This window comes from Monodon monoceros, unplaced genomic scaffold (genome assembly GCF_005190385.1).
Source record: "Monodon monoceros isolate NGI ecotype Baffin Bay Population unplaced genomic scaffold, NGI_Narwhal_1 Super_Scaffold_22, whole genome shotgun sequence".
In the NCBI taxonomy this organism is placed as follows: Eukaryota; Metazoa; Chordata; class Mammalia; order Artiodactyla; family Monodontidae; genus Monodon; species Monodon monoceros.
Genome location: NW_021703779.1, coordinates 91,551,919 through 91,577,909, shown reverse-complemented (window position 1 = coordinate 91,577,909; position 25,991 = coordinate 91,551,919). Strand labels below are relative to the sequence as shown.

At 36.3% G+C, this 25,991-nt stretch overlaps 1 protein-coding gene across 5 annotated transcripts in view; it reads right to left on the bottom strand.

The window, feature by feature from the left end:
- Window positions 1–25,991, bottom strand: part of COL4A5 (collagen type IV alpha 5 chain) — a 223,845-nt gene that overhangs the window by 36,329 nt on the left and 161,525 nt on the right. For 3 of the 5 annotated variants that reach the window (XM_029241156.1, XM_029241158.1, XM_029241160.1), the window contains 8 exons: window positions 23,718–23,831; window positions 20,360–20,368; window positions 18,355–18,522; window positions 17,418–17,507; window positions 16,792–16,941; window positions 15,315–15,413; window positions 13,832–13,921; window positions 13,292–13,431 (listed from right to left, as the gene is read on the bottom strand). In XM_029241156.1, coding sequence (XP_029096989.1) covers window positions 13,292–13,431; window positions 13,832–13,921; window positions 15,315–15,413; window positions 16,792–16,941; window positions 17,418–17,507; window positions 18,355–18,522; window positions 20,360–20,368; window positions 23,718–23,831 — 860 coding nt within the window. The remainder of the gene's footprint in view (window positions 1–13,291; window positions 13,432–13,831; window positions 13,922–15,314; window positions 15,414–16,791; window positions 16,942–17,417; window positions 17,508–18,354; window positions 18,523–20,359; window positions 20,369–23,717; window positions 23,832–25,991) is intronic. The other 2 variants (XM_029241157.1, XM_029241159.1) reach the window with 1 other exon arrangement.

The following is a 25,991-nucleotide window of genomic DNA, read 5'->3' as shown; positions in this document are numbered from 1 at the left end:
AATTTGAGTCTTCTCTCTTTTTCTCTTAGCCAACCTAGCTAAAGGTTTTTCAATTTTGTTCATCTTTTCAAAAGAACCAACTCTTGGTTTTACTGATTTTCTCTATTATTTTTAATCTCTACTGTATTTATTGCTGTTTTAATCTTTATTATTCCCTTCCTTCTGCCAGCTTTGGGTTGAGTTTGTTCTTCTTTTTCTAGTTCCTGAAGGTATGAAGGTAAATTGTTGACTTAGGATCTTTCTTCTTTAATGCAAGCATTTACACTATAAATTTCCCTCTTAGCATTGCTTTTGCTGGATCCTATAAGTTTTGGTATGTTGTGTTTTCTTTTCCACTTGTCTCAAGATATCTTCTAATATCCCTTGTGTCCTCATCTTTGTCCCACTGGTTGTTAAGAGTATGTTCTTTAATTTCTACATATTTGTGAATTTTCCAGCTTTCCTTTTGCTGTTTACATTTTATTGTAACTGGAAAAGATAGTTTGTATGGTTCCAATCTTTTAAAATTTATCAAGACTTATTTTGTGGCCTAACATATGCTCTATTCTGAAGAATGTTTCTTGTGCACTTGAAAAAATAGATACTCTGCTGTTGTGGGTTGGAATGTTCTGTATAGGTCTGTTAGGCCCAATTGACTTTGCCCATTTAAAAATTGGTCTATTTGCTTTCTTATTGAATTATAAGAGTTTTTAAAATATATTCTGGATATAAACCTCTTATCTGATATATAATTTGCAAATATTTTCTCCCTTTCTGTGGGTAGTCCTTTCACTTTCCTGACGCTATCATTTGTAGCACAAAATTTTAATGTGGTTCAATTCATTTATTTTTTCTTTGTTTGCTTGTGCTTTTGGTGTCATATCTAAGAAATAATTACCCTAACCCAAGGTCCTGAAGATATATCATGTTTTCTTCTAAGACTTTCTGCTTGCCAATTTCAGCAAAAAAGCTATCTGGGATTATGATAGGGATTGTTCTGAGTCTGTAGTATGATTAGATTTTAAGAAGGATTAATGGAGGTTAGAAATATTATGCCACATTTAAAGAATACAGTCATTAAGTTTAAGAGTTGAAGAAGTCTTAGGTACTACCTAGTCCAGCTGTCTCATCTCACAGACAAACATTATGTATAGAGTGCTTTATAATTTACAAAGTGTATTTTTAAATCTAACTGAAGCCTCACAATAACTCTGTGCAATAGGTATAATTCTTTCTATTTTACTGACAAAGTAGTGAAAATACAAAAGAATTAAGTGACTTACAAGGTCATGTAGACAGACTCAGGACTCAAAGTTCTGCCTATTGATTCCCTGTCCAGGGTTTTCAGTGTACTATATTAATTATGCTTTTTGACTAACAAGGACACTCTCTCATAAATTGTGTCATCTGTAAAACAAACTACCATCTGACCTTTTACCACTATCCTTACTTCTTAACAGCTCACTAATTATACAATTTTTTCTTATGCTTGACACCCCCCAATCATACTATCATGTCTTCTGAAACTTTTATTCTACTCTTCCTTTACAATATAGGCAGGCACTCTTCATTCTGCATAACAGTATTGGACTATAAAAACGAAAATGCAAGATGAAACCATGTAAAGAGATTTTAAAAATCAATGGGAAAAATATGATCATTCTTTGACCTGTAAAAATTTTTCTCAAAACACTAAAATCCCTCTTCCTGTCAGTTATACATGTATAGAGAGTCAAGTTCATATGTTGATCATTTCAACTTCACAAGCTTTCTTGGCTGCACATCTAAAGTCTCTCAAATGGTGGCAGTGTCAACATTCCTTTGGCTAGCTATTTCATCTCTAACTCCATCTACATTAGATTTAAATTTCATTTCCAGTATTATCACCTTTCCTTTTTTTTTACTGCACTTTCATCATTGTTGGTCAATTTTCTCTTTTGATTATCCATTTTTGTTAAATTTCAGTTTGGTTTATCAATGAGAGACAGAGGCAACACATCTACATGCTTTGCTGTCAATGCATTATGGGAACAATAGATTCACAGTGATGAATCACTGACAGAATTTGAAAGAAGTGAAGTGACTGCTCACTGATCATGATGCACAGTAGATATTTACATAGTGGTTTAGGGATTGAAGAGCTAACATATCATGGTAAATTAAATTTGAACCATATTGTTGTGGACTGATGCTATTTAACTAAACTGTGGTAACAAATTTGTGCATATCAGAACTGTACAAAGCAAGGACTGCCTGTGCCTATTAGAACTGAGAGGTAAAATCTTATTTTTTAAATATGTCATCATTTTAAGATAAAATAATACCACCTGAAAGAAAGACTAGGATACTTCAAATACATGATTTCCTGGTTTTGTCAGCTCTGCAAATGTCCAAATTTAGTGTAGATTTCCTTATTGAAATATACTTGTAGGATGCATAGAAAAACTAAGAGTTAGCCTCTTGCTTGAAGAGTTGAATATACTGTGGACACTGGCTAGTTGAAACATGGTTTTCTGCTGCCATCCATTATAGTTTCAGAGATGAATTATTATGGTAATTTTGGTTGCACTATATGGATGTTAAAGTTCACTCAGTCTAGAAAAAAATATGTATAAACAAATTTAGAAAAATTTTAAAATGTAATTTCAAATCAATGAGTAAAGAATGGAGCTCATAACAAATAGGTTTGGGTTATTTGGATAATTTATTTGGAAAAAAATATATAGTTCCTCACCTTGCAAAACATACAGAAAAAGTCAGATGGGTTAAAGATGTAAACATAAAGAACAAAATCATGCAAATACTGGAATAAAATATATAGGATTCTTTTTATAATCTTAGATATAGAAGTCTTCATAACATTCAGAAAACTATGCTCCTGATCTTCCCTGCCAAATCTGTTTCTCCCCAAATCTTTCCTATCTAAGTATGTAGCAACTCCATTCTTGCAGTTGCTCAGATAAAAACTTTAGGGTCATTCTTGACATTTCTCTTTCTCTCATATTCCATACACAAATCTTGCTGACTTGACTTGGAAAATATCTTAAGATTCTGACAGTTTCTTATCACTTCCACTGCCACCACCCTGATCCAAGCTATCAACATCTCTAGCTTGTATTATAAATAAAAATAAAAAAAATAATAATAAAAAGTGTCATAATTGGTCTCACTCTTTTCATCCTTACTCCTCTGTGATTTATATCCAAAATGAGAGCTGTGATTTTTTTTAAATTAAAGTACAATCATGTTATTCCTTCCACTTGTCCCTTATTTCACTTAGGAGTATAAGCCTTACTATGATCTAAAAAGCCCTAGATAATCTACCGTCCATTACCAACCTGATCTCATCTCCTACTGACTTTCACCTCAATACTTGGCTTAATTCACACTAGCCTCATTTACATTTCTCGAAATGCCAGGGTCTTTGAATGACTAACCCCCTCATTGCATGAAGCCACTTAAACAACTGTTATCAGAGAAGCTTTTCCTTACTACCCTATTTTAAAAAATGTAACATTTCTCAGCAATTCTTATCCCCAAGCCTCACTCTAATTTTGCAATACCTTCTAACAAACTTATTTATTTTGTTTATTTTGTTCACTGACTAGATGTAAACTCCATGCAGGCAGTGAATTTGTTTCACTCATACTCTATCTCCAGCACCTAAAATAGTTCCTGGCACATCATACATACTCAATAGGTATTTTTTGAATGAATGAATGAGTATAACATTCGTTTATGTTAAAATGTTAAACTTCTACTTGATGAAATATACAGTAAACACTGTAGTAAGACAAGCAACTGACTGGGAGAAACTATTTGCAACATATATAATAGACAATGGATGCATCTTTGGTGTTTATAAAGTACTTTTACAAATCAATAGGAAATACATAAGCAAATCCCCTCCTAAAAAATGAGGCAAAGAGTATGAATAGAAAATTTGCTGAGCAGATATACATAGAAGAAATCTCACCTGGAATCAGGAAAATTCAAATTTAAACAATGATATGCTACTTTTTACCCATTAGACTGGCAAAATTAGAAAGACTGATAATACCTAATACTTGCAAAATGAGGAGAAAATAGAAAACTTCTTACACTGATCAAGGGAGTATCAAGCAGTAGAGCTATTTAATTAGAAAAATTTGCCAGTAACTATCAATATTAAAAAGGAATATACAGGTTTCTGCACACCACCCCAGAGCTGAGGTGTTGGCACAGTTATTTCCCAGGGGGAACTCTGGTCTGAAGGGCCAGGTGCAAGAACTCTGCATGCGGCCCCCCATGAGCAAGGGAAACCAGACTAAGCAACAAGAGAAAAAAAGTTAGACACTCCACGAGAAAATGAGGAAAAGCAGCAATTAGAGGAAGACCTTCAAGATGGCAGAAGAGAAAGACGTGGAGATCACCTTCCTCCCTACAAATACATCAGAAATACATCTACATGTGGAACAGCTCCTACAGAACACCTACTGAACGCTGGCAGAAGAAACTCCCCACGTACCTGGGTAGGGCAAAAGAAAAAAGGAAAAACAGAGAAAAAATAGGGACGAGACCTGTCCCTTGGGGAGGAAGCTGTGAAGGTGGAAAAGTTTCCACACACTAGGAAGCCCCTTCACTGGTGGAGATGGGGGATGGCAGGGGGAAGCTTCAGAGCCACGGAGGAGAGCACAGCAACAGGGGTGCAGAGGGCAAAGTGGAGAGATTCCTGCAAAGAGGATCAGTGCCGACCACCACTCACCAGCCCGGGAGGCTTGTCTGCTCACCCACCAGGGCAGGTGGGGCCTGGGAGCTGAGGCTCGGGCTTCGGAGGTCAGATCCCAGGGAGAGGACTGGGGTTGGCCACGTGAAGACAGCCTGAAGGGGGCTAGTGAGCCAGAACTGGCCGGGAGGGAGTCAGGGAAAAAGTCTGGACCTGCCTAAGAGGGAAGAGACCATTGTTTCGGGGTGTGCGAGGAGAGGGGATTCACAGCACCGCCTAAACGAGCTCCAGAGACGGGCGCGAGACGCGGCTATCAGCGCGGACACCAGAGACGGGTATGAAATGCTAAGGCTGCTGCTGCAGCCACCAAGAAGCATGTGTGCAAGCACAGGTCACTATCCACACCACCCCTCCCAGGAGCCTGTGTAGCCCGCCACTACCAGGGTCCCGTGATCCAGAGACAACTTCCCAGGGAGAACAAATGGCACGCCTCAGGCTGGTGCAAAGACGTGTGCCTCTGCCACCGCAGGCTCGCCCCGCATTCCGTACCCCTCCATGCCCACCTCGGGATGAGTGAGCCACAGCCCCTGAATCAGCTGCTCCTTTAACCCTGTCCTGTCTGAGCGAAGAACAGATGCCCTCAGGTGACCTACATGCAGAGGTGGGGCCAAATCCAAAGCTGAGCCCCAGGAGCTGTGTGAACAAAGAAGAGAAAGGGAAATTTCTCCCAGCAGCCTCAGGAGCAGCGGATTAAATCTCCACAATCAACGTGATGCACTCTGCATCTGTGGAATACCTGAATAGACAACAAATCATCCCAAAATTGAGGCGGTGGGCTTTGGGAACAATGATATATTTTTTTCCTTTTTCTCTTTTTGTAAGTGTGTATGTGCATGCTTCTTTGGGTGAGGTTGTCTGTAGAGTTTTGCTTTTACCATTTTTCTTAGGGTTCTGTCTGTCCGGTTTTTTTTTGTTTGTTTGTTTTGTTTTATTACTTTTTAATTGTTTTTATTTTTAATAATTATTATTTTAATAACTTTATTTTATTTTTTCTTTCTTTCTTTCTTTTCTTCTCCCTTTTCTTCTGAGCCGTGTGGCCGACAGGGTCTTGGTGCTCCGGCTGGGTGTCAGGCCTGTGGCTCTGAGGCGGGAGAGGCGAGTTCAGGACATTGGTCCACCAGACACCTCCAGCTCCACGTGATATCAAACGGTGAAAGCTCTCCCAGAGATGTCCATCTGAACACTAAGACCCAGGTACACTCAATGACCAGCAAGCTACAGTGCTGGACACCCTGTGCCAAACAACTAGCAAGACAGGAACACAACCCCGCCCATTAGCGGAGAGGCTGCCTAAAATCATAATAAGGTCACAGACACCGCAAAACACACCACGAGACACGGACCTGCCCATCAGAAAGACAAGATCCAGGCTCACCCACCAGAACACAGGCACAAGTCCCCTCCACCAGGAAGCCTACACAACCCAATGAACCAACCTTAGCCACTGGGGGCAGACACCAAAAACAATGGGAACTACTAACCTTCAGCCTGCAAAAAGGAGACCCCAAACACAGTAAGTTAAGCAAAATGAGAAGACAGAGAAACACCCAGCAGATGAAGGAGCAAGGTAAAACCCACCAGACCTAACAAATGAAGAGGAAATAGGCAGTCTACCTGAAAAAGAATTCAGAGTAATGATAGTAAACATGATCTAAAATCGTGGAAATAAAATGGAGAATATACAAGAAACGTTTAACAAGCACCTAGAAGAACTAAAGATGAAACAAACAATGATGAACAACACAATAAATGAAATTAAAAATTCTCTACAAGGAATCAATAGCAGAATAACTGAGGCAGAAGAACGGATAAGTGACCTGGAAGATAAAATAGTGGAAAAAGCTACCACAGAACAGAATAAAGAAAAAAGAATGAAAAGAATTACAGACGGTCTCAGAGAACTCTGGGACAACGTTAAACGCACCAATATTCGAATTATAGGGGTCCCAGAAGAAGAAGAGAAAAAAAAGGTGACTGAGAAAATATTTGAAGAGATTATAGTTGAAAACTTCCCTAATATGGGAAAGGAAATAGTCAGTCAAGTCCAGGAAGTCCAGAGAGTCCCATACAGGCTAAATCCAAGGAAAACATGCCAAGACACATATTAATCAAACTATCAAAAATTAAATACAAAGAAAACATATTAAAAGCAGCGAGGGAAAAACAACAAATAACACACAAGGGAATCCCCATAAGGTTAACAGCTGATCTTTCAGCAGAAACTCTGCAAGCCAGAAGGGAGTGGCTGGACATATTTAAAGTGACGAAAGGGAAAAACCTACAACCAAGATGACTCTACCCAGCCAGGATCTCATTCAGATTCGACAGAGAAATTAAAACATTTACAGACAAGCAAAAGCTGAGAGAATTCAGCACCACCAAACCAGCTTTACAACAAATGCTAAAGGAACTTCTTTAGGCAGGAAACACAAAAGGAGGAAAAGACCTACAATAACAAAAGCAAAACAGCTAAGAAAACAGTAACAGGAACATACATATTGATAATTACCTTAAATGTAAATGGATTAAATGCTCCAAACAAAATACACAGACTGGCTGAATGGATACAAAAACAAGACCTGTATATATGCTGTCTACAGGAGACCCACTTCAGACCTACGGACACATACAGACTGAAAGTGAGGGGATGGAAAAAGATATTCCATGCAAATGGAAATCAAAAGAAAGCTGGAGTAGCAATTCTCATATCAGACAAAATAGACTTGAAGATAAAGACTATTACAAGAGACAAAGAAGGACACTACATAATGATCAAGGGATCAATCCATGCAGAAGATATAACAATTGTAAATATTTATGCACCCAACATAGGAACACCTCAATATGTAAGGCAAATGCTAACAGCCATAAAAGGGGAAATCGACAGTAACACAATCATAGTAGGGGACTTTAACACCCCACTTTCACCAATGGACAGACCATCCAACATGAAAATAAATAAGGAAACACAAGCTTTAAATGATACATTAAAGAAGATGGACTTCATTGATATTTATAGGACATTCCATCCAAAAACAACAGAATTCACTTTCTTCTCAAGTGCCCATGGAACATTCTCCAGAATAGGTCATATCTTGGGTCACAAATCAAGCCTTGGTAAATTTAAGAAAATTGAAATCATATCAAGTATGTTTTCCAACCACAACGCGTTGAGACTAGATATCAATTACAGAAGAAAATCTGTTAAAAATACAAACACATGGAGGCTAAACCTTACACTACTAAATAACCAAGAGATCACTGAAGAAATCAAACAGGAAATAAAAGAACACCTAGAAACAAATGACAATGAAAACACGATGACCCAAAACCTAAGGGATACAGCAAAAGCAGTTCTAAGAGGGAAGTTTATAGCAATACAATCCCACCTCAAGAAACAAGAAAAACCTCAAATAAGCAACCTAATCTTACACCTAAAGCAATTAAAGAAAGAAGAACAAAAAACCCCCAAAGTTAGCAGCAGGAAAGAAATCATAAAGATCAGATCAGAAATAAATGAAAAAGAAATGAAGGGAACAATAGCAAAGATCAATAAAACTAAATGCTGGCTCTTTGAGAAGATAAGCAAAATTGATAAGCCATTAGCCAGTCTCATGAAGACAAAAAGGGAGAAGACTCAAATTAATAGTATTAGAGGGCTTCCCTGGTGGCGCAGTGGTTGAGAATCTGCCTGCTAATGCAGGAGACACGGGTTTGAGCCCTGGTCTGGGAGGATCCCACATGCCACAGAGCAACTAGGCTCATAAGCCACAACTACTGAGCCTGTGCGTCTGGAGCCTGTGCTCCGTGACAAGAAAGGCTGCGATAGTGAGAGGCCCGCGCACCGCGATAAAGAGTGGCCCCTGCTTGCCACAACTAGAGAAAGCCCTCGCACAGAAATGAAGACCCAACACAGCAAAAATTAATTAATTAATTAATTCCTACCCCCAACATCTAAAAAAAGAAAAGATCCTTTAAAAAAAATAGTATTAGAAATGAAAAAGAAGTCACAACTGATACTGCAGAAATATAAGGGATCATGAGAGATTACTACAAGCAACTATATGCCAATAAAATGGACAACCTGGAAGAAATGGACAAATTCTTAGAAAAGCACAACTTTCCGAGACTGAACCAGGAAGAAATAGAAAATATAAACAGACCAGTCACAGGCACTGAAATTGAGACTGTGATTAAAAATCTCCCAACCAACAAAAGCCCAGGACCAGATGGCTTCACAGGCAAATTCTATCAAACATTTAGAGAAGAGCCAAATCCTTCTCACACTCTTCCAAAAGATAGCAGAGGGAGGAACACTCCCAAACTCATTCTACGAGGCCACCATCACCCTGATACCAAAACCAGACCAAGATGTCACAAAGAAAGAAAACTACAGGCCAATATCACTGATCGACATAGATGCAAAAATCCTCAACAAAATACTAGCAAAGAGAATCCAACAGTACCTTAAAAGGATCATACAACATGATCAAGTGGGGTTTATCCCAGGAAGGCAAGAATATACAATGGAGAAAATACAGCCTCTTCAATAAGTGGTGCTGGGAAAACTGGACAGCTACATGTAAAAGAATGAAATTAGAACACTCCCTAACACCATACACAAAAATAAACTCAAAATGGATTAAAGACATAAATGTAAGGCCAGACACCATAAAACTCTTAGAGGAAAACATAGGCAGAACACTCTATGACATAAATCACAGCAAGATCCTTTTTGACCCACCTCCTAGAGAAATGGAAATAAAAACAAAAAATAAATAAATGGGACCTAATGAAACTGCAAAGCTTTTGCACAGCAAAGGAAAACATAAAGAAGACGAAAAGACAGCCCTCAGAATGGGAGAAAATACTTGCAAATGAAGCAACTGACAAAGGATTAATCTCCAAAATTTATAAGCAGCTCATGCAGCTCAATATCAAAAAAACAAACAACCCAATCCAAGAATGGGCAGAAGACCTAAACAGACATTTCTCCAAAGAAGATATACGGATTGCCAACAAACACATGAAAGGATGTTCAACATCACTAATCATTAGAGAAATGCAAATCCAAACTACAATGAGGTATCAACTCACACCAGTTAGAATGGCCATCATCAAAAAATCTACAAACAATAAATGCTGGAGAGGGTGTGCAGAAAAGGGAACCCTCTTGCACTGTTGGTGGGAATGTAAATTGATACAGCCACTAGGGAGAAAAGTATGGAGGTTCCTCAAAAATCTAAAAATAGAACTACCATACGGCCCAGCAATTCCACTACTGGGCATATACCCTGAGAAAACCATAATTCAAAAAGAGTTATGTACCACAATGCTCACTGAAGCTCTATTTACAATAGCCAGGACATGGAAGCAACCCTAAGTGTCCATCGACAGATGAATGGATAAAGAAGATGTGGCACATATATACAATGCAATATTACTCAGCCATAAAAAGAAATGAAATGGAGTTATTTGTAGTGAGGTGGATGGACCTAGAGTCTGTCATACAGAGTGAAGTAAGTCAGAAAGAGAAAACAAATACTGTATGCTAACACATATATATGGAATCTAAAAAAAAAAAAATGGATGTGAAGAACCTAGGGGCAGGACAGGAATAAAGACGCAGATGTAGAGAATGGACTTGAGGACACGGGGAGGGGGAAGGGTAAGCTGGGACGAAGTGAGAGAGTGGCATGGACTTACATATACTACCGAAGATAAAATAGATAGCTAGTGGGAAGTAGCCGCATAGCATAGGGAGATCAGCTCGGTGCTTTGTGACCACCTAGAGGGGTGGGATAGGGAGGGTGGGAGGGAGATGCAAGAGGGAGGAGATATGGGGATATATGTGTATGTATAACGGATTCACTTTGTTATAAAACAGAAACTAACACACCATTGTAAAGCAATTATACTCCAATAAAGATGTAAAAAACAAAAAGGCATATGTATGCTGGATTCCAGCAAATGTATTCAGAATTTATTCTATGGCAATATTTACCAAATAATCTTAAGATATTTATGTAGATATGGATAAGAATTTCAGTGCAACATATGTTTGTAATCATGAAAATATAGAAACAACTTCAGTACTAATAATAGGTTAAATTATTTATGGTTAACCTAAACAGAAAATACTTTATAATTATGAAAAAGAATGAGGTGTACATTTATAGGCTGATAAAGAAAGTAAGCTAAGATCTACAAACTATGACCACTAGGTCCAGAGCAGATATATAGTACTGAATATGATTTCATGCATATAAATAAAAATATAACTTCCATTCGAAGATGCCACATCATTCCATGCATCAATAACTGAGGGAAAAATGCTTCTAATTATCATCGTAAGATGTTTCCCATTGTAAGATGCACCTCAATATCAGAGATTTTGAATTGTACAAAACTGAGTCTTAAAATTGATGAAATACCTATCATATATACAAACATATATATGCGTAAAAAGCCTTTTCTGTACAAATACATGAGGAACTACTAAACGTGGTTACCTTGGGGAAGAACTGTGGATTTGGAGTATGTAAATGTGTGGAAAGAGTTCTCATTTTACATCATTTCATACTGCTTGATTTTATTTTTATTGATTTATAACATTATACATAAAAGTTTCATGTGTACAACATTATATTTCTACTTCTGTATACACTACAGTGTGCTGGCTGATTTTTAAAATCAATCTAATTTGTTACTATTAATATAAAAACTTAAAAAGACAAAAATTGAAATACACATATCTTTTGACCCAGCAATTTCACTTTTAAGAATCTCTACAGTATAAATAATTGTACATGTGTCCACAGATATGTGTAAGAATGTTCACTATGATATGAATTGCAACAGAAGTAGGATATCATGCAGCCATTAACAATGATGTACACTGAGGAAGAAAACTGATTAAGATATACTGAAAGAAGAAATATTAAAAGGCATAAGTGATAAGGTAACATACAGAACAGTGTGTATTCTATGATTCTACATATGCACAAAGTATAGAAAAAACAAAATTCTGTGCGTATATATGTGTGTGCGTGTGTATGTGTGTGTGTGTGTGTATTGAGAGAAAGAGAGAGAGAAAGAGAAAGAGAATATGTTGCAAGGGATTCAAATTTACACACCAACTATTAACGGTGGATTCTATGGGGAAGGGAATGGAATAAAGAAGACGTGTTATAAAGGAGATTTTCACTTTTGCCCTTGATATGTATTATTATTTTTAGTAAAATATGTGTTCATGTATTACTGATAAAATTTAAATAGAAAAAATTAAGATTCATTTCAATAAACTTTATACTGTTAATCCACAATTAATATGCAGAAATTTCTCTTGATTACTTCTTAAAATAAGTTGATGGACTGGGCAATCAAAAGATATTCTTTTTGGGGACTTCCCTGATGGTCCAGTGGTAAAGAATCCGCCTTACAATGCAGGGGACACGGGTTCGATCCCTGGTTGGGGAACTAAGGTCCCACATGCCGCAGGGCAACTAAGCCCATGTGCCACAACTACAGAGCTTGCGTGCCTCAATGAGAGAGGCTGCGTGCCAGAAACTACAGAGCCCACGTGCCCTGGAGTCCGCGCACCACAACTAGAGAGAAGCCTGCGTACCCCAACGAAGAGCCTGCGTGCTGCAACAAATAAAAGATCCCGCATGCCGCAACTAAGACCCGATGCAGCCAAAGAAAGAAAGAAAATAAATACAGTCTTTTTGTATACTATTAAAAAGAAATTATCTTTAAAATGTTATTCAATAAATTCTTATCTCAGTGGGAACCTTCATGGAAGTTGAGCAACACAATTCCTTTTCTAATACTCTCAGATTTTGTGTTGTAACTGAATGATTAAACATCGTTATAAGACAAACAATTCACTGGGAGAAAATACTTGCAACATATATATTAGACAATGGATACCTCTCTGCTAGTCATAAAATACTTCTGCAAATCAATAGCAATTACTACCTTTTTACATGGAATTAAGCAATTATCAAACATTTGTGAGTCCAGTGATTCTTAAACGAGTTCTAGATTTGATTGCTTGAGAAATACCACCAAAGTTTTCACACTGACTAGGGACAGAGAGAGATATGTAAAACTGTTTTTGGAGAACCACCTCAGATATGCAGTTAAGAATACTACTGCACCTTCATTAATTTTATAAGTTACTTTGCCTATAAGCCTCTTCAAATTAGTTAATAATAATATTAGGACAAAGACCAACAACTCCATCACTAAAAAGGAAAAAAAAAAAACCCAAACTAGGCAGAAATATGCTTTTGGGTTACTGAAACATGCTCAAAGAGTAAGATAGAGGGAAAATAAAGAAATCAGAAAGATGTCCCCCCTTTTTTTTGGACTGTCTGCAAACCTAAAATATATCTCCTTACAATATAGGAGAAAAGAGAAGGAATGAACTTCTTGCCCAGACTATACCATGTCATTCTATAGTTTGTTTAAGTAAGAATTAGGAACGAGTACAATGTTAAAGAAAAATCATATCTGCTCAGGCATATACCTGAGGAGGATTACCTTTGGGCCAGGAAGACCTGGAAGACCAATGCCTGAAATACCAGGATCACCTTTTTCTCCTTTCTGTCCAGGTAATCCCGGGGATCCAGATTGTCCAGGAACTCCAGGAGGTCCAGGAGACCCTTTTGCACCCTGGGGGCCTGTTAGAAACATGTAATATGCAATCTTTTACAAAATATTGTTTGTGGGATATATATGATGCACATGACCAAACAAAAAGACTTTTAAAAAGTATTCTGCAAATTCTGATATATATAATAATGAGCTTTACAACCAGGATTATATAAAAGCCTATTTTTCAAGGAAGTTTAAGTGAAAGGGTATGCTGGAGAAAACAATGTAAGTTTGTGAATTCTTTCCAAAGCTCTGTCTCTTAATTCGCACTTCAAATATTCGGGTAATGAGAGAGCTCTACCCACTGACTGCCTTAGATATTGTCTCTGTTTGACTCTATCAACACCAGTCTCATTTCTAATAACAAAGATAGTGAACCATCTTCCATTAATGGAACTAAATATTTGGGAAATTTTCATCACTCACCTGGAAAACCCATATCGCCTATGTTTCCTTTAAGTCCAGGAGGTCCTGTAAGTCCTGGCTTCCCAGGGAGACCAGGGTTACCCTTGGGACCTACAAAAGTCAAATTGGTAAAATTAAGACAACTCAGCAATATTAAGGTTTCCTGGTTTCCTGGTATGGGTTGTAATTAAAATGCAAGCGTGAGACTGAATGGATTAAATCTTAACATATGATTAAGTTCCACAGATCTAACTCAGCATAAAACAGGTAAGAGTTACCTAAGAAATCTCTTTAGGAACACATTACAATATAATCATGGTAACAGAGGTTTCCTAATACAAATTTATTTTAAAAATGCAAAACTTTCACCAAGACACCTTGTTTCTTGCCCTAAAACTATTCCAATCACCTGAAATCTTATTTGTTGTTTGTGTATAAGTAAGTACCTTACTATATTTATCACAGGTAAATCCAATATAAAGGGACTCTTTTTAAAAGATTCAGAAGTGGCATTCCCATGTAGAGCCTGATCATGTGAGACCAGAAGAGGAAAGTGGTAACCTATCATGATACACCCTCAGCACATGAGGCCAGGGATAGATAAGAGTTGATGGAGAAGTACTGGACTATCTCCCCACAACAGTCATGGCTGTTGTGCTTACACATTCTTCCCAGAGCTTAGATACTTGAGCTCTGTGGTGTCACCCAGGTATTTTCCAAGGACCACAATGTTGCCTTAAATATTATTTTCTTTTATTTTTTCTTTCACACCGTCTTCCAGCTTGGGGAAGAAAATGCAAAATATGTGAAGGATAGAAAAGGAGATAATTTCTCCTTCCTACTACATCAAGGTAATGCAGTACAGAGTCCAGAACAGAATAACTGACCTAAAGGGCTCCTACAAAGATGGAGATGAGCTACTCTTTATTCCTTAGGGGCCCAACTAAAAGAAAATGGCTTAAGAAGCAGCAAGAAAGAGTTTTATTAGAAATAAGAAAAACAAATCCATGTTGACTGTAAGAGTGATTAATGCTATAACACATTACCAAGGTAGACTGTGAAATTTTTATCCCTAGAAACTTTTAAATATAGAATTGGCAGCCATCTGTTTTACATGGTTTAATGATTGACTTATCTGAAGACAGAGAACTGAGAAGGGTGAATTCTTCAGGCTCCTACCAGATAACCTGTCTTATTTACATATGCTGCAATGTATATAAATAAAACACAGCACCTTACTTGGATGTACTTCTGATTTTGCATACACACTGATGCCACAAAAAGAAGAAACTGAGCAAAGCAAAATATTCTACAAATCTTGTCTGTTGACACTTGGGCCAAATGGCAACATTTTTGTTAAGGAGAGTTCCGTATCTCAGTAGCTACCCAAGCATATTGCCATGACCAGATTCAAAACATCATCACACATGATAAATACATAATTACTTTGTTCCAGGGTTCAGGATCAACCACCCAGTTGCTACAGGTGGTTTATCATACTTACCCGATGGTCCTGGTAATCCAGGCTGTCCACTCAGTCCAGGTTGCCCTGGGTCTCCAGGCAAACCCTGATAACCTTTTGGCCCTGCAACTCCAGGAATACCTTCCAAGGATGAGTATAAGAAAGACAAGTTAGGCTGATACCATTAAATAAATTTGGTGAAGCAAGCTAACCAAACTCTGGAATATGAACGAAATACAGTGATATTCTGATATAGTATGAACCAACAGCACTGGACTCACTAAAAGCCCCCACTTTTTTATTTAGCTACCATTAAGAATTGCAGAGCACTCAATAATTAAGTCACTTTCCTCTTTGGGCCTCGGTTTCTTACACTGTAAAATGAAGGAATTGGGGAGGATTATCTCTAAGCTATCTCTTAGATTCTATAACTATCTTTAATAACCCTATATCACAGGCAAATACAGTTTACTGCCTCTGTTTTGCAGAAGGCATAATGGAAAGAGAAGAGAAGTCTTGAAAGAAGTAAGTCAAGAAAGGTATCTCATTTTAACAAGAATAAAAATTAGGTGGCTTTGCTTCTTTCATGACTGTATACAGTAATGCCTTAACACTCTTTTTAGAGGAGAAATCCCACAAGGTCCTGCTCATAGGGAAGCTTATAACATCTGTGTACACACACACCTGCACACACACTCACACGCGGACTGACAATAGTAATGGTTACAACACAGAAAGAGTCACAAACTTTACTATGATCTGCAAATAAACATAGATAGTTTTTAAAGTTCCATGTTGTTTGAAAGACTATTCTATATAGATTGGATTGTGTTTTATTTATTGATCTGTGCTTATTCATATTTTCCGGTGCTTTGTCATGAATATGTTATACTTTTATAAAAAGGAAAAAGGAATTTTAAATGTTAAAAACCTGTTACACTTCATACCTTATTTGCTTCTAATAAAATAACTGTAACAACACAGTCATTCCCTAGACCTACTTTCAGCGACCACCCCCAGAGCTGAGCTTCGCTGTTCAAAGTCCAATACTTGTTTATTCTTCCAGGGTAGAATAACAATGAACTGTACTTAAAAGTCAAGCATGATGTGGATATCAAAACACTGCAGGGCAACAGAGTACCACTCATCCTCATCTGGTTTCAAGGCGAAAAAGTTTAAAGGACCAGCAAATTTTCCAAACACTGAAATCTGTTTTCCAAGTAATTCTGGCTATAGATCTTTTTTCTCTTGACCACATCCTATATACTATTTTCTGGAAGGCCTGAAAGTGACTGTCTATTTTAAAACCTCATAGTTTGTGACAGATAAACTACAAAGAAAATACTCAAACAAAAGTTGATCAGTGAAATCAGTGAAAATTAATTTTCATTACCAAAATTTGATGCACCTAACTGCCTTTTGTTGGTGAGCCCTGGATTACAAGTCACTTTCCATGCTATTAAAGATTAAAATTCATATATAGCAGGAAACACATTAATAAATAAATGCATTCACTCACCTGGTAGGCCAGGGTCTCCTTTCTCTCCTTTTGAGCCCAGCAGATCTGGATCCATTGGTCCAGGAAGGCCTGGAAGGCCAGGCTCTCCTTTACTACCTTTCTCTCCTGCAGGGCCAGGAAGTCCTGGCTGACCCTGCAAACCATCATCACCTAAACACAACATGTGTGGGGAAGACACAGCAGATCAGATTTATCCATCCAGGATTAATGCATATATAAAGATTATTCATATGTTACATAGTTGGGTAGGCCACTGACCACCCAAAACACTTAGGCACCTTATTTACTGTCTATAAATAACTCGAGTTCACACACACTTTTACACTCAAATAAAAATCTCTCTTCTGGGATTCTTGGACAATTACAAAGACTGTAAAAAGTAAAAATTTAATCCCTATGTTCTGTTAGTTTGAGCTAAGCACTTACCATGTTTCATAGTATTCAAGCTAAGCATACCACCAAACTTAAAACAGTACCTATTTAAATGCCATGAAAATACAAGAAACAAAATACAAGTAAGCATTGCTCATTTTAAAGCAGTCAAATAAAAATATTCTATATTGACATAAAGTAAAATATTTAATTTTCTTTCTTTCATGCATCTGCCAGCAAACCCTGAATATTACCTTTGAGACCAGGAACACCACTCCTGCCAGGAATTCCCAAAGGTCCTGTTGGGCCTGGAGGTCCCATCATACCCATTTCACCTTTGGCACCTTTTAAGAATATCGATAAGTATCTTTTACCTTTCCTTGACCTTGGAAAGATAAAAGATAAGTTTAAAGATGTCAACTGGAAAACTATTGAAACTTGGAGGGAAGGCACTAAGTTTCACCCCTTTCCAACTATTGTAACCTTAGTGACCACTACTGCCTATATCATTGTGGTAGTTAGTCTCTAAAGATGGTCCCCAAATGAACCACACTTCCCAGTATACACAGCCTAGAACAGCCTTCTCCCCTTGAATTTGGGATGACTCTGTGCCTTACCCTTGACTAAGTGACACTGTATGACTCCCAATGCTAGATCATAAGAAGTCTTGCAGCTTCCATCTGTGGCTCTCAGTACACTCACTTTCAGTTTTGGGGATTCTCTCTTTTGGAAGTCAGCTGCCCTGGAAGGAGAGCAGCTACCCTGATACTACCATAACACGAAGTACCTCTATGGATAATGAGATACCATGTGAAGAGGCCAATGAACACTCAGGTGTCAGAGAAGTAGATCCTTCAACACCAACCACTCCAGCTGATGCCGTGTGGATCAGAGGTAAACAACCCTGGCAAGCCATCCCTTAATTCCTGACCCGCAAACCTTGAGCAAAATTAAAAGGTTGATTTAAATCATTAAATTTTGGGGTCATTTGTTACACAGCAATATATAACTGGAGCCCTCAGACAGAAAAAGTGTAATGCAAATAGCAAAGTGAGTTTCCTACAATCAAAGACATTTAACACTTTTTCTTAAAGGACAGTGTCAATCCAGAAAAGTACAAGAGGATAATATACCAGAGTCATATTAGTTTTAATTTCCTGAATCCAAAATCAGGGAAGACTTAAAAATTACCTGGAAAGCCAGAGGCACCTGCTTTTCCTGGGAGCCCTGGTGATCCTGGGGGTCCCATAGGACCTGGTGCTCCAGGGATCCCTGGACTGCCTCTCTCACCAGGGGGTCCTGGAACATCAAATCCAGGAGGCCCTGGATCCCCCTTCTCTCCTGGTATTCCATGCAAGCCTATTTAATACAAACCAATATTAAGAAGTATTGAAGCAGTTTTAAGAGATGTATCTGGTTATTTTTCTAGCAAACAAGTGATAGAATCCTGTATATAACAAACCTAACAGTGAGTTAGAGATACTTTTGGCATCATGCACAGAAAATAACCAACAATAAAAGTTTAGGATTCTCAAGTATATTTCTCTAAGAAGGTGCTTCTGAAATTATTTCTCATGAACGATCAATCTTTTCTTAATTCCTGGTCCATCATGGACTATTTTTTTAATAAAACACAATAAAAATTACTAAAATACTAAAATTAAAGACATATAAAATACAATCCTACCTTTTGGTTATTATATTCAATAAATATAATTACATTGTCAAACTGCTATAAAAGTTTCTAAATGCTTACTCTCTATTTCTTCTAATTCCAGTGCAGACTGGTAACAAACAGTTTGTAATTCGACATTGGTCCATTGACCACACTTGGATTTGCATTGCTCTAAGGTATTATGAATTATAAAGATGTATTTCTGTAATCCATAAAAAGATTAATTACTGAATAAGTAAGTTACATGGGCCCTTTTGACTTTATTTTGGCTTTGTTTTACATGTTGTTTTAATAATACATTATTATTAGTCTTTGTCGTTAACTTTTGTTTCACAGTAATCCAGCCAGGATTTTATAGAAAAAATATGTCATTGCAAAAATATACTCCAGGAAACAAGGTGGTTAAAAAAGAATATGTTTAGTGAAAAGAATTACACTACAAACATGGTGCAAGTTCACACTCCAATACCTATCAGCTACGTGACTTATTAAGTCACTTAATGTTGTTGGTCCTCATCTGTTAAATGGGGATGTGCCATAACTGACTGAAAGCCGCGGGATGAAACAGGTGACCACTCCAAGCATCCCTTCAACAATAAGACCTAATTTTATTACTGTTAAAGATTCACAGACAATTACTTTTATAAGAGAGCAAGACACTGGCATTTTAAGACCTGTTTGATGTCATATACCAGCATGCCTTTAAACTGATTAAATTCACTTTGAAGATTAGAGAATTCCATTTAGTTGGTACAGTAGTGATGATTCCAATGCTGTCATTTCATAGTAAAAAGATTATTAAAAGGGGAGAGATATTTTATATTATTATATTTATTAAATATGATGAGATACCTAATCATGTGTACAATTATAGCCCTATATGAATCACTGTCTATTGTTATATTACAGCCCAAGTAGTTTTTAATAGCTGAGTTTTCAAGATAACTAATTAGTCCTTTGAAATATGCTCCAAGAGAGCGGTTCTACAAAATAATTAAAAGAAACCAAAGACTTCAATCTGGAGAAATCTTGTTTGTTTTCCAAGTTTAAAGCTTTAAGATATGGTTTTTGGGAAAAAAAAAAGATGAATAAGGTCTGAGGATTTAATGTATAACATGGTGACTATCATTGATAATACTGTATTGTATAACTGCAACTTGCTAATAGAGTAGAACTTAGGGGTTCTCACACACAAAACGCAGAAAATATGTGAGGTGATGGATGTGTTAACTTGATTGTGAAAATCCTTTTACCACGTATACATATATCAAATAATCACATTGTACATTTGAAATATATTACAATTCTATTTGTCTATTATACCTCAATAGAGCTCAAAAGATAATAAATCAAAGGAAATATCCTATTTACAGTTTCTCAGAACCATTTTCATGAAATATCTCTTGCATCTTTTACGATGATCCTATTATATTTGAATGATATTTTCTATTTGCTCTAGTATAATAAATTCTCAATATTAAAAAAGAAAAAGATAAGGCTTTTGAGAGAGAACTACAGTACCTGGTAGACCTGAAGTTCAAGAGGCAGGAAGTTACAGTTCAGCAGCAAGATGAACCACCCAAGCAGAAGCAAGTTGCAAAAAGATTCATTAGGTTAGGAAACAAAACTAACCATGTAAAGATTAGAACAAAAAGTCTACGAATAGAATTTATTAGATATTGATTCACTACTAACATATATTAGTAATCAGTAAAGAAATGTATTTTAGGCATTTGCTCAGATGCTCATATAACATATACTATAAATGTGTTTGCCAACAGGGACACAATAAAATATTTACATTCACAAAAAGTAATACTTTTTGATGCAGATCAGCTTTACACTCTTGTTTATCTCTGATCTTTATATTGCTGTGAACGATCACTTTGGAATTTAAGCTTGTAAAGGTTAGTTAGAATTTAAAAATAAACTTGATTTTATACTGTAACAGGTTAGGTACAGATAACTCAATAATTATTAGTGCAGTCTATGATTAAGCAAACTACATGTACTAGGCAAAGATCTCTGCATTGTCATTAGTAGTAGTAACAGATATTATGCTGTGTTTTTCACAGCATAGATCTTTTCCATGACTATGTCAGGAATTGGCATCCTGGTAAGATCCAGAATGAAGAAAGTCAATATAAATTCAAAGGCTCTGCTGAATCTCCTTATACAATAAAAGGAATTATATGGATATATCTATAGAGGCTAAGTACATTAGAGGTGTATAATGCTCTAAATTTATTTGCAGCCAAATGGAATAAGTTTATGGGAAAAAAGAGAAAATTCCAAAAGCATGCATTATCTGTGGAAACTTTACATGCACACACACACACACAAACACACACACACACACAGCCCAAGGGTTTTATAGCCAAAAAAAGTTAGAAAACTACAATGTACTCTCCTTCATCTATAAAAATGACATGACTAATTCCTTGTTCCTTTGATTCACATTAGTGGTGATGAGCCTGAGCTGATTCAGCCATGCACGTGTTCCTGAGGCTGGGCAAGTGTTACACCACATTTAACTCAGGTTAGGGTATTATCTGTAGACATGGAATTGAGTATATTTAACTGACCTCTAAAAAGATTAACTAAAGCAATTATCTTCTAGTTATTGGCCAGACCAAATAATAAGAACCAAAAACTTCCATTTCTGCCTGGGTTACTAGGGCATGGGGTGAAAAGCATTTTGCTTCTTGCCCCTTAGCATTTTTAAAAAAATTTATTTCCCTACTGCCAAATGAGGAATTGATATTCAACAGGTCTTTAACTTATAAACATGCATTAAACTGTACAGCCTGCTATGGAAAAGAGAATGACAAATAGTAAAGCTTAATTAAATAATAGAAAACTGGAGTCAAAAGAAAAGCCTGAAAAGCATATATTTCTGGAGAAATGACAACATAGAATACTTTGCATTAAGTTTTCTACTACAAAATGAAACACAGCAAATATATTTAATAAGCTTCTTATTAGAAAAAAATTGGTAGTTAGAATTTCAGCCATGCAGTATAAGTCAGGTGTATCAAGATATTAGTAGTAGCCTTGCTGATCATCCTGTTATTGAGATGTACAAACAGAAATTATGGTATTTTTGAAATGGACTAAGATAATATTCTGCTTTGGTGATACAAATAAAATTTACTTTAAAAGTGAGTACATGTTGCTATTATCAAATACAAAATGTGGTCATCCTGTGGTAAAAAAATTGTGATTTGAGAACATTTCTATATTAATAAGAATGAATTCAATACACTTTCATGGCAGTTGCTGTTAACTTCATTTGTTTCTTGAACCATATTAGTTAAGATCTTCAATTCTGTAGCAAAATATATATTTACAGAAGGAAGAGATGAGATTAAATTCAGCATCATTACTTTTCCCCCGCCCATTCTATATGGACTTTATAAATATACCTATATATCCATCAGTTAAAAAGAAACAACATTAGATGAATGAAACATCGTAGAGCATTAGCTAAATTTGAAAAGGCATAAAGCACAAATGAATGTATTTTTATTTTGTTCATATTGGTATTAACAGTGGTCTCTTTTTATTCTTGCTAAGCTGTGATTTAAGAATTCAAAATGCTTCCAAAACCTCATGCAATTTTGGGAAATAAAATAAATGACAAAACACAACAGAAATGATAAATTCATTTTAGCCATTTTGTGAAACAGCGGGCCAAGACTATAATGGCCAAACCTAAAACTTAATTGTTTTCTCTCAAGATCCCTCTGCTAGTTGGACAGATGATTTTCTCATGAATGTTGAAGCACTTACTTTTTAACAAGCTGGTTCAAAGCAACACTGTAAGTTTTCTTATTTCTAAATCAGTAGTGACATGTTAGGGGCCACTAAAAAAACGGTATAATGTGCCATAAAATAAATGTTTAAAATAGGACATAAGCAAAAATAACCTTTACTTTCCAGGCTTTTATATTGTTAATCAGTGTTTCTAGATGTTTAGCATAATAACTAACAAAATACCTATTGGCATTTAAGGTCAGAAAATATATTCCATTGTTTCAAAGTCAATGTATGTATATCTGAACGGTGCATTTAAGTCATCCGGTGTATTCATGTGACGTAAGGAATGATGAAATGTTCCATATTTGTTTTAATTTCATATATTATTATAGTGCTTTGCAATAACATAATCTTGGCCCAAGTGTGGCCCTTACTATGCCTGCTTAGATTAAGATAAAAATAATTCACATCACCAGATGGCTCAGAATCCACAAACTCGAGTAAGCTCTCACACAAACATAGAGGAATCATATGATTCTCTATTAGGTTACAAGCTGACAAAACTTTTCTGAGTATTCATATTAAGAAAAACCTTAGCGTGCTTATGAGTTGCAAAGTAAATGCTGATTTATGGGCAAAAGAAGAGAAAATTCAAGTAAACTCACTTATCTTATTAAAAAAATTGAGAATGCCTAAGAAATATTTTTCAAAGAACTTTTTTAACCCTAGTTCTCATGTGCTAAGAAATGTTACGAGGTTTCACAAAGGTCTATTAATGCCATATAGCTACTCAGGTCTGAAATGATTAGCACTAGAAGGTCTGGGATTCCAAGGCTATGACTAGCTCAATGATTATAAGCCATGGCAACACACTGCAATTGTTAAATTGCACTGTTGTTAATAGATCAATTTTAAATTAACAGAGAGGGGAAATATCAGGGATTAAAGTAGCTCTTATGTAGTGATCTGTGCTCTTTCACTTTTACATAATTATATAAGTGGACATGTTAACTCGCAAATCTGTTTTCTGGAAGACTGTTACATAGGTTACACTTTATTGAGGGGCTAATCAACCTCTACATAATTAGTGCTACAAAATGCACATTTACTCCAATCTTACCAGGTTGACCTATTGGTCCAGGAATTCCTGGTGGCCCTGGTGGTCCCTGAACACCTGTTCCTGGCAGCCCAGGAGGTCCCATTGTCCCAGGTTGTCCATTTGGTCCAATGTCACCTTTAAGGAATAAATATAGTTTAGATATTAAAAACAAAAATAGCTGAGTCACTAGCCTTTAGCATTGGTTCACAAGTTATAATTACAATGAGTTTGTAGTATGTTTTATCATATGTTTGCTAAATATCAAGTTTCAGAATCAGTTATGTCATATCCAGAAAATTTCTACTTGAATTCTCACTGAAAATGCAGTATATCTGCAGACAAATCTGGGGAGAATTGACTGTCTCTTCCCATCTACACATACGATTTATTAACCAATTAATTCTACCATTTTTCAAAACACAAGTTTCAAGCTGTTAATAATAGAGTTTTAATTTTTCCCACAAATACATTAGGCACATTTTGTTTTATTAATTTCTAGATATGATATAGATTTTTTGCAAATTATATTTTATTTCTTATTTGTTTCAATATTTACAAACACACTATTCTATTTGTCACAATGATATTTTGCACGTAATTCTGCCACCTGGAACATCCTTCCCTAAAGATTCAGTTCAAATGTCACCTTGTATATGAAGCTTCCCAAGGCACCTTAGATGCAGCCCTGAACAAAAGTAACATGAGTTAAACTAAATGCTTCCAAAGTCATCATTTTTTTTCTTTTTTGTTTAATGATTCCAATGTTCAGTATTAAGCACATTTTCTTCCTCTTATAGTTCTTTCCTGATGGATATTAGCCTTATTAATTTATTATTGGTCACTATGTTGCCTTGAAGATGCTGTACCAATTTCTCCTATAGTTTAGTCACTAAGTTCTGATACCCAGCCACTGGTGTAAGTATATCTGGTGGGTGAACTTTTATTGTGATCTGCTTGCTGTGTTTTGACTATGGTCTATTGGTCCAAAACATTAGTGATACATATTCATAAAAGTTCCAGTTGAGATAAACACTATCATGGTGATACCACCTAGATTTTCTTATAGTAGAGAACAATCTCTGAGATCTTCAAGAGCAGAGTCTATGCCTTTGTGTTTCTAACGATTCAAGTAGTAATAGACACAGAATAAGAACATAATGAATGTTTGAGGAATAAAGGAATTACGTGGCAGAAAGCCCCAAATTCTTTTTTTCCTAGCACCTTACGAACTGTACTGAGGTTTTAATATTTGGGAATGATTCCTATTAGGATATGGGGATCCTATACTTCCTTTCAAAGGTTAGGCAAATGCTTGATAAAGAGCTGATGTTTAAAATGGGCTTCAACCCCTTTCTTCCCAACCTCTGTCTCAAGGATATTTTCATAAACAAAGTATAATGAGTGAGTAATTTCCATATGGAGACTGTTTGCCACATAGCTTATCATTTGAAATGTTTCTATCTGCAAGTTTGGGGGGTCACAGGTTTAAGCTGGGGGAGGTAACTGATGGGAAACACTATCTGTAACTTTGAGTGTTACAGTTTACAGCCGGCCAGAATTGTGTACTCAAAGACAGGAAGGTATTTTTAAAAGCGCTTATCTGAGAACAATTTGTATTGGGTTAGTTTGGGGCTCTTGCTGGCAGAATATAGGCTGGTTAAATTTGGCAATGCTGTTTTATTGCTTTAATAGGAATCAATCCAACGTGTTTCAGAAGCATGGGGTTCTTCAGATTATTTTCTGGAGGCCAAAACGTTGACCAGGAGAGTCTACTTCCTTGCAAACCAGAAAGAAAAAAAAAACAATTGCCAAACCAGTTAGACTAATTCTATTCATATACATAATTAGGGAAATCAAAATCAAGGGGATAGAAGAAACCAATAAAGAAATGAGCAAAGGACAAGAGCAGTTTACAGGAAAAAATATGTATGTCCTTTAAATATATGAAAAGATGGTCAATTTCTCTCATAATAATGGAAATACAAATTTTAAACTATCCTGAGAGTAAAGGAAAAGGACCTAGTATATCCAAATAAAATTTTAAAAAAGAAAAAAGTTGGAGAACTTATATTACCTGACATCAAGTCTTACTGTAAAGCTAGTGTAATATAAACAGTTGGTAGGAACTTAAGGATAGTAAGATAGATAAGCAGAACTGACAGCACAGAAATACACCCACACATAAACAGTCGTTTGATTTTTGACACAGACACCAAAATAATCCAATGAGGAGGGAGCTATTTTAAATAAATGATACTAAGCAAAAATTATTTGAAATGGATGATAGTCTCCAAC